The sequence below is a fragment of the Phodopus roborovskii genome, unplaced genomic scaffold (genome assembly GCF_943737965.1).
Source record: "Phodopus roborovskii unplaced genomic scaffold, PHOROB, whole genome shotgun sequence".
Lineage (NCBI taxonomy): Eukaryota > Metazoa > Chordata > Mammalia > Rodentia > Cricetidae > Phodopus > Phodopus roborovskii.
Genome location: NW_026126571.1, coordinates 16237487 through 16258174, shown reverse-complemented (window position 1 = coordinate 16258174; position 20688 = coordinate 16237487). Strand labels below are relative to the sequence as shown.

Below are 20688 nucleotides of genomic sequence, written 5' to 3'. Positions count from 1 at the left end.
ACATACATACATACATATATAGTCTGAGCAGAATGGAGTACCACTGTTTAATACAATCTGAGGAAAATAGCCCACCATAGTTTGTGTGTAGACCGTTTGAGCATGTGGTCAACTATAATGTGTATAAACAGTCTGAGCAGTGTGCTCCACCACAGTGTATGTATGTAATGTGAGCAGTGTGATCTACTACAGAGAGTGTACACAATCTGAACAGTTTGCTCTACCCCAGTGTGTGTATACAGTCTCAACAGTGTGGCCCACTGCTGGAACTCTTTATGTTTATATGAATGCTACCCCAGCTGTCCATGTAAGCACATATCCAAGAAAGTATTGGGAACCCGAACAAACTGGTTAAGGAACTTAATTTTAAATTTAAGCAATTTTGTTTACACATTTGTTTGTACCTATGCTATAGGACAAATTTGCCTTTTCCATTGTTGCATTTCAACAATGATACCATGATTGTATGATATACATTGTGTTTTCCATGTACTTATATGCAAACCTACATTGTAGAACAGTCACAATGATAATAGCAATGATGTCAGGATTGATGAGCTTAAATATTTCTCATTATTTTTTCAAAACTTCATCTCACAGTGGCAAAGAAATTGAGGTTTGAAACCTTTTTATTTTTCTAAACAAACACATATTATGTGCAATAACCTTACTACATATATTATATATTTAATTATTCTGAGACCTAAATTAGTTTGTTGTTATGATTATCAAACATTTCAGAGTGAAGTCTAGGATAATTGCCAAAAATCCTACCACTGGCATCAACGAATAATTGGTAATGAAAGGGAGAAACACAAACTTAGAAGCATGAACAATCTTTTTTTTTGGCTACATTTCAAAGACAATAGAAAACACGTAGCAAAACCTTTATTTTTGGTCTAGGCTAGTTCTGCAATAGAATATCAGTTTGTTATTTGTTACACAGATACTAATGACCTCATTAATTTCATCTAAAACCTTTGCTCACAGATATGACACATTGTTTTTTGCATTTATTGACAGCAATGGACATGATTATACTGATGAAAGAAAATTCCTTTCTTTATATTTTGGCAAAACCAAATCTGCATTATTAAGGATGACATTTATTTTCAAGGATAATATAAGTGACCCCTCTTCAAGGCACACTATTTGACAAATCTACCAACTTCAAAGCTCCTGGTCTAGTACCGTATCCACCCAATCTTTCCTACGATTCATAGCTAAAGAACTCTGAGACTTAATGTTGAATGGGCACATCCAAATAATGAGCACAGGAAGTTGAAATTACATGGCTGGTACAGTTTAGATGCCAAAAAAAAAAAAAAAAAAAAAAAAAAAAAAAAAAAAACCACAGTTTTGAGAATACAATGAATGCTCTATACATGAATTACCAGGCACGGGACTTAATATTGGATATGTTGATTTCACAGACAATAGAAAAGCAGTGAAATTCCTTTCCTTACAGAGAGAATATATGACATGACAAGAACTACAACTTAAAAGCCTATGCGAGGAGGATGATCCCCTGTGGGCTTTGAATTTCCACCGCTTTTACAAGCAAACACACATACCATATTTCTTGGTAAATATCTTGGCAAGAGTGCTGGTCTTTGTAGGAATCAGCCTCAGATGGCACAATGGACAGTTTGGCATGTGCCCTTAGAATGCCATAGTTACACGTTTCTTATGTAACAAATGCCAGAGCTGGTGTTGTGCATATGGAAGACTTCTTCCAAAGCGTATCCTCTGGAAACATAAGCCACCATCACTGTGTAAGTCTCCTGATTGTTCTGCAATGCCCTGTAACAACTGAATGTAGAGAGATCTTTGTTTTTGGTTCAGAAATCTGTACCTTATTCCTTCATTAATGAAAAAAATCAGGTTAAGTAATTGCTACCTTAGAAGGATGAAGTTGGAAACATTCTATTTTTCATCATAGGTTTGGCTTTGTTACTCATAAAATATTCTTGACATCTCAAATTGATGGAAAACATGTTTAATTATTGAGTGTTTTTTAATCAGTTATGTAGATTTAACTTGAAGTTTCCTAAGAAACACACTCCCCTCTATGGGCAGAGCACATGGAGAGCAGGAATGTGCATACGTATGATGTTTTGTCCTTTTTTAGAGCTTCCTAGACTGAGTCCCGAAGCCAAGGTAAACTATTTCTGTTTGTGACTAGTAGTACTACCTTGAGGGCAACTGATAACTAAGTTGACTCATGAAATCCTGTCACAGCCATAGTTTTCCCACATGCCCTCAGAGCATTAAAATTTGAGGTGTATACATCTGTATGTTGGAGTACGATTTTAAATGGCAGCATATACTTTGTCACATATGTAAAACATACATAATCAATGATAATAAAACTGAAAAGTATAATAAACTCTAGAAATGTTATGTTGCTGCTAACTGCCTAACATGCACAGAATGTTAATCTAGGAAATACTGTATTTCCACATATTATTTAGAATTTTCAATTTCCTTTCTTTCATGTTTTACTTATCTCATGGCCAATCAGTATGCTTCTGTCGAGATGTTTTTATTAAGGGCATTTCAAACAGTCTTCTGTTTAGCGATTTCATTCTTTTATAATAAAGAAAACTGCTTATTCTGATGCTTTATCTTTCTATTCAAGTATCGTCATTACATGATTTTGTTCATTGGTTTCTGTCTTTGTGGGAATCTTTCCTCACTTCACCTCATTTGTCTTGATAGCATCATATTAAAATCCAATACTAGCATCAAGTGCAACTGCTTTCAAGATAGAGTCCCAAGTTTCTGTAGCTGTCCAGAATAGCAGTGTCTGTGGATTTGCTGCACATGGCTATAATAGAGGTGTGGGTGGTTTTCTTTGTTCAGCCACATGCCCATACTTAAACACTTGCTGTAACTACATCCCTTACCAGATAATGGAAACTGTAAGAATAGAAATCAGGACAAATGAAGTCATTCTCCTTTCTTCAGCTTGAGGAACAGTTGGTTGTTATGCTTTTCTCTTTACTAAGTTGATCTTGATGTACTTATATATTCGTTTAAAATGTCAATTTCATAATACTATGACATATCAACTAAAAGAAATGTATTTAGATACTATTGTGGAATTTTCTTGCCTGAACGATTAAAAATAATCCCAGTATTGTTAAGTAAAAAAAGTCTGGTGCACGAAAGGACTCCAGGATCACATTCCCCATAGAGGAATACTCCCTTAACCTAGAGACAGGAGAGAGGTCCTAGACCAAATGATTAGACAGATTTTGATAATCCCTCCTGGAAGGCCTCGTCCTCCCTGTGGAATGGGTGGGGACTTGGATGGGAGGGGGTGAGTCAGGGGTCATGGGAGGATGGGAGGGAGAGGGGACTGGGATCGATATGTGAAATAAGAAATAAAATAATAGTAAATGTGGGAGAAGTGGGGGAAAAAAGTCAAAGGCACAGTGCTTTGTTCCCTAGTTGCTTTATTGTTCTTTGGGATTAAATCTCAGTTGTTTCTACAGAGAGGAAATTTCAGAAAAAAAAAATTAATGACTAACTCCTGGGTTTTCTAGTGTAAAACCCATAATAAACATTTTCTAAAATGTATATTTGGTCTCATATGACTGGCATGCTCCATTTATGTAAGTTCATTATTAAATAATTCTCACAGAAATATTTTTACAATACCAGCACTTGTGAAAACCATCACATTTTCTAACAATTTATGCATTCTGTTTAGTATAAACTATACATATGTTCAATGGTTACTATATAAGTAAACAATATAGCATCAAAAGATATCCATATACATGAGAAAGAGAGAAAAAAAATCTTACTTGAGAAAATTCCTCCATATGATTGGCCTGTAGGTAACTTTAGGGAATTTTCTTGATTAATGATTGATGTCAAAGGGCCCCACCCACTGTAGGTAGAGCTGTCCTTGGGCAATTGGGCATCATTGGTATTTGAAAGCAGAATGAGCTAGCCGTGTGGAGCAAGTCATTAAGCATTATTTCTCCATGATCTCTGCTTCAGTTTCTGCCTCAAGTTTCTGCCTAGACTCCACCCACTTAATGAGTGTGTCCTGAGAGTTGTAAGAAGAAATTAAACCAAAGTTTCTTTTGGCTGTGGTAGAAAATCTACCTAAGGCATCATCTTAAACAGAAGATAAACTGGGTCCCCAAGTGTAATAATATATTTATTATAGAAATTTCTCTCTATATACAAACTGATCAAATTCTTACAAACACTTTAGATTTTTTCTCAGTATATTTCCCTCCATTTATTTCCCTTCTTTTCTTGTATTGCTTTTAAAACACTGCTATAAAAATTCTAATACTTTTATACTGATAGTTATACTGATCTTTGCTAGAACAGTATAATTTAAAATTACTCTGTTCATTTAAAATGTATATATCTTATAATATGATTAAAATGAAAATAGTTTCTATCTACATGAAGTATTTGTCCAATGTCAAGTTAAAATTTCAGGTTATAGAACTTTTATGAAGGTATCCATGTAGGAAAAGGTTAGAGCATTGAATAGATAATTACTTTCAAAATTTTGAAAAGCATGCCCTAAAGTTTCTGTTGATAATTTAGGAGGACAATATACTTTGAGAATAGAAAATAGTCTATCACCTAAAAGACAAGATAATCAGGGAAACCAACCATCAATTTTTGCTCTTGTAATGAACAAAGAAAGAAAATGAGTTAAAGTTGATGTACTAGCACTACCTCTGAAAAGAGATTTGAGCACTATAATGTTCAACTTACAAGATTTAAGGTGCATGTTACTCCATTTTAAATCAGGATAATTCTACATTGAAACACAGCTCATATAATGTTCTATTGCTGACCATTCAGGCAACTTTTCCCCTGGTAAAAAGAGGTCACTTTCAGAATAGCTAAGATGTTTTCCCTTCTAAATGCAGTACAATTTATACACAGAACATGTAGCTCCTTACTGAATAGCATTGGCTTCACCAAGTGCCTCCAAATATCTGCTTTGGGCAGGTACCATGCTCTAAGCATCTCTTTGTTTTATGTTGTATTTCTATGGATAAGAAGTAATTTGCTAAAATAACAATGTTGTACAGTCTCTCATCAACTAAGAGCTCATTTGTTGAATCCATTACCTGGAACATTGAGAGGGGTAAGGGCTTGGACATAGCACTGGAATGTTAGGATAGTGAAGTTAGAAAAAGTGATTAGCCTATGAATTAAAAATGAAAGTTTTTGAAAGTAGTCCTAGAGACCCACTTTTGTTCATATGACAAAAATTTATCTGATATTTCTTTTGAAGAATGGTAATATCTCACCAGAATAAGGTCAATCTTCAAAGGCTCAAGTTGGTCAGGAACAGCAGTACTCTCAGGCAGAGCTTAGCTAGATGAAAGCTAAGAAAATTTGAAGATTTAAGGGGTCATTTGAAAAGGGAATTTGCAAGATATGGAGATTGCAACAGAGCCACAAAGCAAATCTAAGAGCCAGATGAGAGGCCTGCTCTGCTAGAGACCTGGCTCCTCACGATGCTCCATGAAGTGTTTTTCTGTCTTTATTACTGTTCAGATTTGGAAACCTAGATCTGAAAATCACATGTTACAACATGGAGGCGAGGGGCTGGGGGATGGGACCTTGCTTCACATTCCCCAAAGGACTGTAAAAACAGTGGTGGACAGCAAGGGCTTTACCAGGGGGTACACTATTTAACCAGGATGATTATACAAGAAAAAAAATAAACAACAACAACAAAACAATAACAAGTGTTGCCTGTAAGTAAATAATGCCAATGTCTTTCAGGTGGTTATCTTATAATTGCTCTGTGATTAACTTTACCTGTATCTTTCTATCCCTAAGGGTTGTGACTTTCAGTGTGGTACATCACTGAGGCATTTATCAAATACCCTTCTCTGAAGAGGGCAGAGAGGTGAGGATGGGGATAGAATTCCTGTTTGAAGCCTAAAATATTCTTTTCCTCTTCAAATATAAAACAGTAGCGGTGAAACATGAAACTTTGCCATTTGAGTCCTGTTTACTCTGAATGGGCTTGTTTGAGTTTTGAAGTTCATTTTTCTGTTATCCTTTCTAAGTGAGCTATTTTGAGGTAAAGAATGAACTGGAGAGTCCTATTCTCTGCTCCTCTTTGGTTCTGTTAAGAGTCTGCATATTTCCTTTTTATTTTCAGCCCTCTTGCAAAAATAACATTGATACCAATCTGTGTCTCTGCTGCTTATTTGAAAGACAAGCCATGCCACCCACAGCCACTGTTATCTTGTTCAAATGTCAAGTACACCAAAGCACAGAGAGAAAGAACCAGAGATAACATTCAAAGAAGAAGACAGAGCCCAGAGATCTATGTGATTGTGTCTCCAGAGTTGGAAAGGACTTGTCAGCAGCAATGTATACCATTGTGTGTTTTCTGACTTATCTGTCCTTGAGATTGTAGTCATAGCACCATGTTTGTATGACTAGAATATCATTTTTGTTTTGCTGAATTGATCAATACGGAAAGGTAATTCTGTAACAGTAAACTGTCATTTAATCAGTTCAGATATGACAGTTGGTGTCCCATGTTACAAGGTCTAGCCTCAGATTCTCTTTCAAACATCAAGTATTTTTTGTTGCTGTTGCAGAAGTCTTGTTTACCTTGGACATTTGTGTGACATTGACTTATTAACCAGTATGTGCTTTGATACTGCTCATCAGGCCTGTTATGCTGAGAAAAATCCACTGGTAGGTCCAGAAAGAATGACGGGAACATCAGTTTTGTTTCTTTTTCATTTATGGTTAAGTTTCTATTATTTACAAAGTAATTACACTTTTATAGTCAAACATCTTTTAATGTCTTGCCTGTCAACAGTGACTTTCCCTCAGAATATTTATGGGGATTTCAACATCGCCATTGGAATCTTAATATGTTTGAATTAATTTCATACTAAGCTATCTACACATTTTCTCAGGAAATTAGTTTTGATAAAATTTCACAATGTTACTATTTTTTTAAAATCAATATATGTTATCATAAAAATCATGGGTGACTCTTCTTGTATGTCTAAGAAATACTGGGTAAACAGTTAAAAGAAACTTACTAGATTGTTTTTCCAGTTTCTATTATTTATTATGACTTTCCACATAATTAAATATTTTAAACAAATTTGAAAATTAAAATATATACTTCTTTCATAATCTTCATCAAAATGTGGCAGCTATCCAATCTTGGTAGGGCTTGTGCGACTAGCCCTCCCATTTACTACACAATGCAGGTGCTGTTATAAGTAACTATCAGTAACCTGGACTACAGCTCCTCTTATGTAGACTAAAATATATTTTAGGTTGGCTAAATATAGCTTGTGGTGTTTTGTATATTAGTAATAATGCAATTGCCAAACAAAATAACTTTTAAAGCATCATAGTTGGGGATATAGTTAGGATTGTAATTCATTGATTACAAATCTATTTATTACTATTTATTTATTACTATTTATTATTATTACTATATATTTATTATTATTTATTATTATTTATTATTATTACTATTTATTTATTATTATTTATTACTATTTATTACTATTCATTGATTACAAATCGCTTAAGTTTTAGCTTCTTATTATTTTGTTAATGCAACTACAGGCACACATTATTCTTCACTGAGGACTTGAAGTTGCTTCATTTGTAGGTCAAATGGCTTGTTGTGAGAAGTGTAATTAGATTTACTTGTTTGGAAAGATATATAAATAAATGACAGTGTTTCTTAAACTAAACAGGAAGTTAACATCCAATAGCTGCCTCTTCATTTAGCTTTATTTTATCTCACAGAAAGCAAGCATCCCACAATAGCAGCCAATTTTCTTCAAACCATAAATAAGCTCCACATTGTCTCCATGTGAAACTGCTTGTTGCCTCTTCATATTCTACCCTTTATCATCCTTCCTGCCATAGTTAGCTATGCCTGTCAGAGTTGTTGGCCTACTTTGCTATCTATCCCTAAGGTGTTGAGTGAATGTTTTTTATTTTGAATAGGATTGACTTTGGTAGCTCTCTAAGGATAAAACTAACATTTTTTTTCAGAAGAAATTGTAATCTATAAATCTATGGTTAATAACATAGTCTTTAGCATGATTGCTTTATGTATATGAAAATACTGTGCTTTCATCCATGCAACAGATAGTTATTAGGATACTGATAGAAGCCAGGCTTTTAGAATTGCAAAGCATGCTTGAAAATTCCACAATCACCTAAAAAGTTAGGAAACAAGACAAGTACAGTACCATACCCCCCACACACACATATATATATATTGCTATTAGACCTATAAGAAGAGCAAGCAGCCCAAAGCAATATGAACATTTGGAGATGGGGTATGGCGATAGGAATGGGTGAGATTTGTTCTGTGCCTAACAGTGCATTAGCCGCAAAGGATGGATTTTCATGGCCAGTGACTGTGAAAAGATGTGCAACCTATTTTACTATACTGCATGCTTCTTTACTTTAGTGTTTAGTTCCTTTTCAATTGATGTGATTAAAAATACTCCGACAAAAGCAACTTAAGGGAGAATAGGTTTATGCAGCTTACTGTTCCTATTTATTGTATGTTGTAGCAGGGAAGTCACAACAATAAGAACTTCAAGAGCTAGTCACAATGCCTTCTTACTCAGAAGAGCCCGATGGATGAGGGAGGAGTTTAAACCACTATCCTCCAAGCCTAACTAACAGCTGCCTAGTCATCTGAGCCACCATGACTTGTAAGAGGTTCTGAGTTTGTTATTGACTTCATGTTGATGGATTCTTACTTGAGGGTCTGGCCACTCCTTCCCGTAAGTCCTGGCCATTTGTAATTGTTTTGAATGTGACTTCCTCTTCCCTGGAGGTGAAGAGTATATGAGCTCTGGAAGATTAACTGAGAGCACTCTGTTTATACTGCTAAGGGAACATCACTATCCATTTTGAGGTGAGACTTTGTGGTAGTACCAATTCCCTGGGGTCATCCATGATCTTGTAGGTAACTTTTTGCATACTCTGTAAGTATGTAAACCCAGTGACCTCATTGGTTCCCTAGTTGGTCTTTGTTGGAAGTGTAGTTTTGTTGTTGATGATAAGAAGGCAAGAGGTGTTTGTTTTTGTCCCCCCAAAGAGAGAGTTCCTACAACATTTAACTAAGACTAAATGGTTAACAAATCAAGACAAATTATGTTATCTTTGAGCAGCCTACAAATAAAACCATAGATTTCAGATATAAGTAATTCAGTGATTTGTATATGTGATGCATTCATGTGTGTGTATTTATGTATGATTGTGTGTATGTATGCATGGTTTTGTCAAAGCATTTGGGAATTCAGTCTTCTGTGAACTATAGAAAATGTTTAATCATTTTCTGGTTGAAACTGAATACAAGCCATCAAAATTACTTTGCTTCCTAAAAAATGTACATGATTTGTTAGATTTTGTGGGTTTTATTAATCTTTATCAAATTATAGCTCTTTGTATATATATGGTTTATATAAAGTAATAATCCAACTAATTTCAATATGCATGAATACTATGTATATTTGTGACTGTGTATAATTATTTTTGATATTGTCTTTATGCCAATTTACAGAGGAAGAACTGATTATCTTTTAAAACTTAATATTCCCTAGATTATACTTCCTCTGCTAACACTTAGCACTTTGATAGCAAAAGTCTAGGCATTCAGGATGAAGGTCATGAATCTAACTCCTTGAACAACATAATTTTCTATAGGTAGCACAGTGTAAGCACATTACTATGGTCTGTTTTATATCACATTTTAATTCTGAGATAACATTGAGAACAACATAATTTCTTTTTTAAATGGCATTTAATGCAACGTTTATGGATATTTTGCTTGCATGTATGTATGTGAACCTTGAGAACACCTAGTGCCTATGACAGTCAGAAGAGGCTGTTGGATCCCCTGGAACTGGAGTTACAGAGTACTAATAACTGCTATGTGAGTTCTGGGAAAACTCAAGTTTTCCCAATTTCTCTGGAAGAATAGCCAATGTTCTTAAACATGAAGAGGCTCTACAAAACACATTTCCATGTGGTACAATTTACTGTCACATTTGCAAAATATTTATGAAAATTTTAATCAGATATCTAGAAGGGAATCTTGAAGGGGTTTTCAAGATGCACTTATTTAATGAAGTTACCAGAAGTAAATATACATAGAGGCACTTTTAAATACATAAATAATAAAGCATTACATAATCACAAAATAAGCATTTAGCATGCAACTTTTAAGTAATTACATGTTGGAATTGTTATGTGTTGGTAAAACAGTGGATTTTTAGCAATGGAAACATGTGTCTGAATGATTAGTCAAATTCCCCATGTGATAATTGTTTGAAATAAATATGACCTGCATTTTGTTTCCTATTATATAGTGAAAAAGGAGAGCCTAAAATAAGTAGCATTGACAATAAATATTTTGAAGTATATGGGTGCATTTTGTAAGTGATCATTCTCATCTTGCTGATTATATTATGATGAAAGAATAAAATTCTTACTGTAGAGTGGATGTTCTTAGTAATAGTAATAGAGCCAGAACTTGTGAACTTTCAAAGAAAATAAAATGCATGATGAGTTGAGTACTGTATTTTTCCACTAAATACTTCAAATTAGTGAAGATATGTAAGTCAAATGCATCATGAGTTACCAGTTCTTATAGATATCTGTGATCAATTGATCAATTCCCAGGTTCCTTACACACATTTCTGATGGTCATTGTCTTGTGATATATTTAAAAGTAGAAGGCATCAACCTACATGTGGAGTGCAGGGGAGGGGGTGGGAGGATCGAAGGGACGGTGGTAGAGGGGGGGCAAGAGAGGGTGGGAGAGAGGAAAAGAAGGAGGGAGGGAGAGGGAACTGGGATTGATATGTAAAATAAAAATAAAAAATAAAAAAGTTCTAAAAATTATATAATTAAAAAAATAATTGCTTCAAAAAAGAAATGTAGTAAGTATGCAAAAACCAACATTACAAAGAAATGAGTATAGATTTTCAATCTATTAAAAAGTTATCAACCTATAAAAAAAGTAAATGTAACAATTTCCTGCAGTGGATCTAGACTTCTAATATTTTCAGAAGCTTTACAGGGAGATATTCTTTAGAGTTCTGACTATTCATCCTTAGTTTATTTTTCTTATATTATTTACATTTTTTAAAATTGTGTTTGTGTTTGAAAGAGAGAGAGGACACATATATGTGAGTGCACGTGCAGAAGAATGTAGAATAAGAAACCAATTTCCCTGGTGTTAGTCTACAGGGAGTTATAAGACACTTGGCATGATACTGAAAATTGAACATGGACTTCTTCTAGAGTAATGCTCTCTCTGTCATAGTTTTTGATTACTTAACATAAACCTACACATATCTGGAAGGAGAGCACATTAATTGAATAATTGCCTCATCACGTTTACTTTTGGGCTTCTCTATGGGATATTTTTTTTTAATTTTATTTAATTTTATATAACAGTCCAATTAAATGAAAACAAACATTTATACACAATATTTGGGAATTTGGGCGTTGTTCTTTCCAAACTACTTCCTGCTGGTAAGGGGCACTGTCTTGGGGGATTCGAAGAAGATTCAGATATCCTGGCTGTAGTCTGTAGGGCTGTTTTGTCCAGCTGTTTTGAATGCAGGATCAGCTTGTACTCTGTTTCAGGTGGTCTGGCATGATCAAACCACATTAGTCTGGAAGGAATCCACATCTTTTCATTTTCTGTGGAAACAAAAATAGAAATCCTTTTCCCCAGTAACTTGTCCTTCAACTTAAATTTTGGAGTCAAAGCATTTTTTTTTTTTTTAGTTTAATATATTATTTTACATGTCGATCCCAGTTCCCTCTCCCTCCCTCCCTCCCTTGCTCTCTCCCCCCAGTCCTTCCTCCCTCCTTCCCTCCCTTTTACCCTCTCTGCCCTCTCACATGCACTCTAAACACCCTCCCCTCCCATCCCCCCACCCCAATTCCATATGTAGGGGAGTGCCATCCAGTTGGGGTCATGTAGATCTGACAGGTCCTGTGAAGTAGGGACTAGGGCTTCTCTCCTGTCTCTAGATTAAGGCAGTTAACCCTCCATGGGGGGATATGTTCGCAAAGTTCTTTTGTGAACCAGGGATACATCCTGTCTGAGGTCTCTTTGACTGCTCAGTCCTTCTGGCTGAGACCCATAATCAGGGGGCCCTGAGTCAGTCCCATGCTGGCTTCCCAGCTATAAGTCTAGTGGCCGTTAGCTCCTCCTTGTTCAGGTAAGCTGTCTCTATGTGTTTCTGCCACATGGTCTTGTCCTCTACATCTGCATCTGGGTTTTAGTTCGACTCAGTGTTTATGTATGGGTGTTTGATCCTGTTTTCAACAGGCATTAGTTGAGGGCTCCATGGAGAAGTTAGTTGTTGATCTCACTCTCTGGGAAGGGCATTTATGATAGCCTTTCCACGTAAGCTCAACTTGTTATTTGTGAGCAGTCTTATAGTTCTCTCGATCTTTCTTTGTGTTCAATTTTATCTTCAAACCAATATTGGCTCCCTCTTTTATGTTCTCTCTCTCTGTCTCTGTCTCTGTCTCTGTCTCTCGTCTCTCTCTCTCTCTCTCTCTCTCTCTCTTTCTCTCTCTCTTTCCTATCTTCTATTCCTAACCAGGCTCAATATTCCAGGTCGCACATGTGTTCCTTTCCTCCCCCTCATTTTCTCCTACTTCTCTCTCCATTCGCTGTCCTCCCCCACTTCACCTGAGCTCTGGGGGACTTGTCACTTCCCAGTTCTGTGAGGGACTTTATATGAATCTCTTAGAATACACCTTGTATCCTAGTTCATCTGGTGATGTGAATTATAGGCTGGTGATCATTTGATCTAGGTCTAAAATCCATATATGAGTGAGTACATACTATGTTCCTCTTTTTGTGACTGGGTTACCTCATTCAGGATGGTTTCTTCAAGTGCCATCCACTTGCCTGCGAATTTCAAGATACCATTATTTTTTTCTGCAGAGTAGTATTCCATTGTGTAGATGTGCCACATCTTCATTAACCATTCTTCAATTGAGGGGCATCTAGGTTGCTTCCAGGTTCTTGCTATTACAAATAGTGCTGCTATAAACATAGTTGAACAGATGTGTTTGTTGCATGGATGTGAATCCTTTGGGTATATGCATAAGAGGGGGATTCTATGGGATATTTTCTTAATTGATGATTAATGTAGGAAGGCCTATTCACTGTAGGTACTGCCATCCTTTAGTAACTGGGTTTGAGTTATATAGGTATGTTAACTGAGGAAACCATGGAGACCAAAGCCATAAGCAGCATACTCTCATGCTCTCTGCCTCAGTTCCTGCTTCTGTTTCCTGCCTTGCATTCATAGCTTGACTTCCATATATGATGGACTGTCTCCCAGGATTTGTAAGCCTCATACACCCTGCATGAGAAACTGCCATACTGGAAATATTCTATATGATAGACAGCCAGGATAAACATACCTTTTAAGGCATATCAAGTACTTTCATTTTTTTTTTTTAATCAGCTTCACATTCCTGCCATATGCAGCTTTTCTCAATTTGGACAGGAAACCATTGCAAATGGCAGTTTGCAGAAGCACTGCTGCTTTGATTCTCCTGTAGGCACCTGGGAACCCTTCTGTCTTTTCTGTGTTGCCTGGCTGTATTTTAAAAGGTGATGGTACTGTGTGGTACCGTGTGGTAGAACATGAAATGTGCACTGTGTTCAGGTGTTCAGAGTGATCTCTGCAGAATGTATCGTTTTCTTTTCTCTTCTTTTCTTTTCCTTTTTTCTTTTGGTTTTTTGTGACAGGGTTTTTCTTTGGCTTTGGAGCATGTCTTGGAACAAGCTCTAGTAGAGCAGACTGGCCTTGAACTTTCAGAGATCCACCTGCTCAGCTTCCTGAGTGCTGGGTGAGCCAGGGTAGCAGACTATATCTTAATTGCATATTGGATAACTACTCTGAACAAAACATTACTGTCAGAAAGGGGAATCTGTGTGCTTTTTGTCAGTGATGTGCTTGAGGAGTACAAACGTTCCCCTACACACACACACACACACACACACACACACACACACATCGAAGGAATATTTTGTGTGCAAACATTACATATGTAAAGGCTGTAAGGCAGCGTAGAGTTTGGTACTTCACAGGGCCTGAGTGAGAGTAGAGCGAGTACATTAAGGGTAAGAATGTGGTATGAGTGAGATGAGGAGAAGCAGTCAGTTGCTGCACTATCACAGACTTGCAAGTTATGCCAAGGTATGTTCAATCTACTCTGCCATTGTCTTCATCATAGGTTTTGGTAAAGCAGTTATAGGTCGATTTATTTTTTTTTTTTTATTTAATGGTGAAAGGTATTAAGTTCTTACAAGTTACACACACACACAGCGAGAGAGAGACAGAGAGATACACAGAGATATTGATTCTGTCTTTAAACATGTCTAAGTGTTCAAATATTCAGTTAAGAAACAATTATGAGCAGAGTTTCCCAAAACAATGTAAACACTTTGCATTTAAAGGAAACCAGTGATGGATAAATGAAATCATCATTAGATTTTTGGAGATAATTCATTCAACAGGCAATTTATTTTACATTTTAGGATGCCAGTTCATTAATCTCTGTGTTGCTGTATATGTTATAGCCATATTTTAGCTCAGATTTAACTCAACAAAAATAATCCAAGCTTTTATGAAATTAGTAGTACATAGCAGTAGATTTCACAAAATCAACTTTTTTTAAAAAAAAATTAATTCTCTATAATCCTACATATTTGGTTGGAAGTCTGGTTTGTTGTATTTGCTTATTTCTTTGAGTGACTACAGGTTAGATGACTGTGACCTGTCCTGAGAGATTTGTAAGTCACTGAAATGATTCCTCAGATACAAGTAGATATGTTGCTGAGGTGTATGTTGGCTATAGACCATCTCTGAAGTAAGGAATGTCAGATGTGTGGAACTGCTAAACAGCTCATGTGACAGGAAGGAAGTCAATGCTTGCCAGGTGACATACCTTGCATCTCATGGCTTATATTGGCTTTGATATCTGAGTGCTTTTGAATTATTTGGAAAAGTTTTCTTATGTGCAAACAAAGTTTGTTGCCATCAAAATGGCATTCTATTTACAGAAAAAAAAAATGAGAGGAAAATTGTGAAAGTACTCGCATTTTCCTCCATGGCAAGAAAAAATCCTCTAATGCTTTTATCATTTATGTCAAGAAATGTGTTTTCCATTAAACTTGTCTGTCATATATTAGAAAGGTTGGTAAAAATAAATTCTTATCTCCCAAGGAGTTTGAGTGCCAAATGTATAAAGCCAATTCACTGCAGCAGACTGAAGTTAAATATTTTCAGTAGTAGTACATACTCTCAAATCAAATTTGAGAATACTGTTACTACAACATTTATCATTTCTACTTTTATTTTTATGGGAACTCACTTATTGTAGGTATGGATCAAGAAAAGTCTATAAGTCTCAATGTATTCATACATAAATGTAACTAAAATTTAAGTTACAAAGATTCTCTTAGCCATTCTGAGCATCAGGGACTGTATGGCTACTATCACACAATCCTACATATGTCTATATTTCTGGATGTAACCTTAGAGAGTAGGGGTTAATAAGTAGAGAGTACATTCTTTTTTTTTTTTCTTTCTTTTTTTTGCTTGTGGTGATTTTGATGGTTAATGAACCATTGAATACAGTTATCAGAATGTGACCAACAGTGGGGTATGAAACCCAAGTGTAGGAGCTGCTTTGTCCTGTGAGTTTTGCCCACTTATGATCACAAGTGCACTGGAGCATCCACACTTGACAGCTAGAGACAGCTGAGACTTCATGTGAGAATGTTTGTGCTTTTCACAACATTGGAACATTTTCTATTGAACATGCTTAGATACTTAGGTGCTTTAGGTACAATAATGTTCAGTTTTTTAAAAAAATTTAATATTTACAATACTAATTATGCAGTTGACTGTTATTAAATATAAGCCATGTAATGTAACCTTTCAGAAAACTAATGGTCATAATCATAAGCATAGTGACTAGCAGTGTGAGATGTGCTCCTGAGGACCAGCACATCTCAGCATCCTATTGCTAACAATCTCCATCCAATTTGTATTCACTGTGCTCTAATAGTAGGTCTGCTTCTTCTTGCACAAGTAAAACATCCCAGGTCTCTTACTTGTAATTATTAATTGGAATCAACTAGTATGAAGTGCAGAGCTGAAGAGAGACTCCTTAGTCAATGACAACATTCAGTTGTCAAACTTCAGCCACTATCACTTGCCTGGAATCGTGGATTTCACAATTGAGGAAGAAATGCTAGTATTCTCTTTTCCAACTGATGAAGTATAAAACTCGTAGCTAATTTTATCATCTCTGTGTAATTCTGTATCTAGCTCACGTGAGATACTTGGCAGTTATAATCTCCAGTTTACACACACACACACACACACACACACACACACACACACACACTCACGCACGCATGCAGGTACACACACCTGTATTATATCTATCTTTCCATTCATCCATATCTGTCTGTGTATCTATGTATCTACTTATCTATCTGTTCTGAACTGCATGACATAAGCACTATCAACCCAAGTATTACAAAGTGCTACCTGATCCTTGCTACTAAACTCAGGAAAAGATACAAAAAGTGTAATATTTTCTTAATTATTTTACAAAACTCAGATTACTTAGAGAAAAATAATTTAAATTCTGGATTATATGATTTTGTATTCAAATTTGAACAAGTAGGTGTAGCTGTATCTTCATTGTTTGTCTGAGGAAGCTGAGGTAGCCATAATTAGCTTTGTAGTTAGAGCTAAGTGTAAGATTTCTCCAGATAGCAACACAGTGTACATGTTTGTAAAAATAACTAATACATTCATAGCTCCTATGTCTCTGAGAGTCTGGAATGAGTGTTTATTTTGTTACTAGACTGTCATCCACCCCCGTTAAAATATCAATTACCAGTTTTGAAAACACAGTTTTTCTTGAAGGCTCTGTGTGATTCTTTCCCTGTTACCCTCCCATAAATTAGACCGAGGGAAGACAGTTTGACAAAAGAGCATGAGCAACTTATTAACAGGTGCAATGTCACCCACAGGTAGAACTCAATGGAGTGAGGTGACTTAAAGGACAGTTAGCATTGGAATTATTGTACATATCAACCAAAAAGGGTAAATTATAGAGCATTAACAAGACAAAGAAGGCTATTGAAGTTTTAGGATATCAAAGTATAAGACATAAATAAATGAGGAAATAAAACGAAGCCAAGACCCAGTCAGCATGGCTTGTTGGAGTTCTCTGTTATATTTCAGGACTGGGGCAGTGTGGAGCAGGGGACTTTTCTTGAATATTCCTTTTGTCAGTTGCCTTCAGGTAAAAATGGGCCACATGCTAGACGCACAGTTTTTAGGCATGGCATCATTTTCTTCCTTTCCATGCTAATGCCACTGTGGAATTACATGTTTTCCATTTTTGCTACTATTTTAACATAAAATCCTGTGTATGCTGCCTTTCTAACTGAAATTGTTATTGGTTGATTTAGCAATTTAAATCATTAGTTGTTGAACTAATTTCTGATCATTTTGCCTCTGAATATTTTTATTCAAGTTAATATAAGCATATCATCAGAAACTTTAGATATAGAATTTATCTCCTTTTGGTTTTTATTGTTTCAACATTTATAAGTGGTTTAAATAAATACCATGAATAAATGAAATACTGATGGAGGAAATATAGTCTAAAACTCTAATTGTCATTGAATTTTATCACTAACTATGCAATTCATAATTTCTGATGACAGTCTGAGTACTTAAAAGACTAATTTAAGAAACTGACAAGAAATACTTCCCTGGAAGTATTTCGTGTCATGTAAATGTCGATTGACATGAGAGGAAACAGAACTTTAGGCACACCTCATTATAATTTTTTTTTATTTTGTTTCTTGTTAGGAGCCTTTCCCTGAAAATAACAAAAGACATTGATCAAGAAGCCCGGTGTTCCCATGTCAACCGACTGCCCAACAGTCCTTCTGCAGATTGGCCCCTGCTGGGTGTGGAGGAAAATGGAGGTATAGATTCCCTGCCATTCAGACTGATGCTGCAGGAGTGCACTGCAGTGAAGACACTGTTACTGAAGATGAAGAGAGTGCTTCAAGAGGTAGGGCTGTTCTGCAGTTAGGGCTTGTCCCTAGTGGTCTGCAATAGGTCTGTAGACCTGCTTAGTCACTCATTAGCTGTGGGGAACTGAGCATAGGTCAAGTGTTCTTCTGAGCCTTAGCTTTTCTTGTATGGCAGACGAATAGCTTCAAGTTCTGATAGGTACTCAGAAATTCTTCAGATCCTATGAAGAAGGAAGTTGAGGCCAAACCTTCCCTAATCTCTCAAGCAAGGAGAGATGGGCATCAGCTATGCAGTATTCTATTTATGTCACTGTCAAGAGGTTGAGAAATCGACTGAGTTTTCTTTGATTTTGCTGCCGAATTATCTATATGGAATTAGAAAGGCAGGATTTTGAAAGTGATTTTGCTCTTGTCTTAATCATGCCAGGATTCCTCAGTCTGCAGGTGTTAATGAAGTATGTGGTGAATGTCTTTGCCCTCTGACAGCCTCTTATGAATGTTTTCACGCCTACTGGTTTTATGTGATCAAAGTGTCCTGAAACAGTGTCACTATGTCTTCCTCGCTTACATTAATCAGTCATATGGGAGCACCTGTACCTCAGAAACTTGAAAACACTATATTGCTTCTATCATAAAGCTCTTAGTAAAGTCTCAAATATCATGTGTGGAAGCGCCGTCCGATTGTAATTTTCTTTGCACAATTTTTGATTGCCGCATGGCCAGAAGGCGGGGAAGCTTCTGTAAAGAACTGTGCGTAGGGTCAGAAGGGTCATATTAGAGATAAGTCAGGCACCTGGGCTTAGGGCAGTCTCCAAATAAGGACAGATAGCGAACCTAGAGACTGCCACAGGATGTGAGTGGGGGCATCAACCATGTTGCTGAACTTTTAGAGACCTACCAGGCCATGGTAGACAGCACCCTCCAACCAGCATGGCTATCCAGCATTTTGCCATTATTTTTGAGGCATAGTGTGATAGAGATTCTTCTGGCTTCAAACTGATTATATCATGAAAGCAAACTTGGATTCATGACCTCCTCCCACTTCCCTGGTGCTAGGATTGAGTTAGCTTGGGTGGTGTACAGATATTTCAGTTACTATTTTTAGTAATTGTTATTTTACTTGCTATTTTATAGTATTTTATCACAAAAATGTTTTCAGTTTATCAGTGCCTGCTTCTGACTATGATAACTGTTAGATTGGGATTTGATGGGCCTGAAGTAGAAACAGAAGAGAGTTAACATCATCTCTAGAAGCAGAATTGTTCTTTAATCAGAACAACAAGGGCCACAGTCCCTGCAGAAGTGAGAGTCAAGTAGGTGGGAGAGGGCTCTTGGGGTTTTATAGAATGGAAAAATGAAGATTGGATATGGAAAGACACCATCTGTAGGTCAGTTATTCTGCAATAGAAAGAAGTGCTAGACACCAGAGTGATTAGTATGGGGGTCTGATCAGAAACTCCCACAGATGTCAGTCAAGTTAACTTTCTGGTCCAGAGATTCTTGGTTCACTGTGGCCTTTAGGTCATTAATATGACCCCTCCCTAAAACATCAGCAGTATAAACTAATTTCTAGAGGCACGAGGCACAATCAGAAGTTAGTCTGGGTTTAAACCTAATGAAAATAAATAAACAAATTGAATTATGTTTCTTAATTGAGTTTTTTTTTTTTTTTTTTTTTTTTTGGAGGCAGTGTTTCTCTGTATTGCTTTGGAGCCTGTCATGGGCCAGGCTGGACTTGAACTCACAGAGATCTGCCTGCCTCTGCCTCCCAAGTGCTGGGATTAAAGGCACACACCACCAAAACCTGGGCAAGTTTTACTTTTATAATCCTTTTTCTGTTGGTTCCCTTGAAACCTACCTGTCTGTTCCTTAGTGGGGATAAAATACACTTGTGACATTTTCATACTTGGGTAAATAAAAGCTGAATTTATTTTCCATATGGTCAAATCATACATACTCCCTTCATTGGAGAGAGCATCTATGTGAAACATTTGGAGAGGTTCAGAAACACCCAAAAGGTCACATATATTTTTTTTTTTGCCAAACAATTCAAGATGACCTGACACTTACATATGGTGAGGGTATAGCTGCTAGGAAGTTCAGAGCCACAAGGCTGTTCCCTGAGTGTCTAGAGTTCACTACCACTTTGGGACACGAGGAGGACTTTCAATGGTAAGTCCCCCTAGTGTTTGAAATATGTGATCTTCCGAATTACAGTGTCTATGGAGTCAACATTCCCTGTACCATTTGAATGAATATGAACACTGTTATTTGGTTCCAGTAGTGATACTTTAAAATGTTCATATTGACTTTTTGTGTCATTATCATTTTATTTCATTTTACATATATGAATGCTTGGTCTGCATGTATGTGTGTGCGCTAAATGTGTACCTGGTGCCAGTGGTCAGAAGAGTGTGTCAGATCTGCTAAAAGTGGAATTAACAATGCTGTGGAATCACTTTTCTTATGCCAGACTATTACATGGAATTTCAATTGAATGCAATTCTTAAAGTGGGCAGAGCAGTAGCATGAGAGATACAACCCTGTTCTACTGG

The 20688-nt window shown here is 36.4% G+C and overlaps 1 protein-coding gene across 1 annotated transcript in view; it reads left to right on the top strand.

The window, feature by feature from the left end:
- Positions 1-20688, top strand: part of LOC127235597 (serine-rich coiled-coil domain-containing protein 1) — a 528053-nt gene that overhangs the window by 313736 nt on the left and 193629 nt on the right. Inside the window, exon 6 of the mRNA XM_051202943.1 lies at positions 17964-18171. Coding sequence (XP_051058900.1) covers positions 17964-18171 — 208 coding nt within the window. The remainder of the gene's footprint in view (positions 1-17963; positions 18172-20688) is intronic.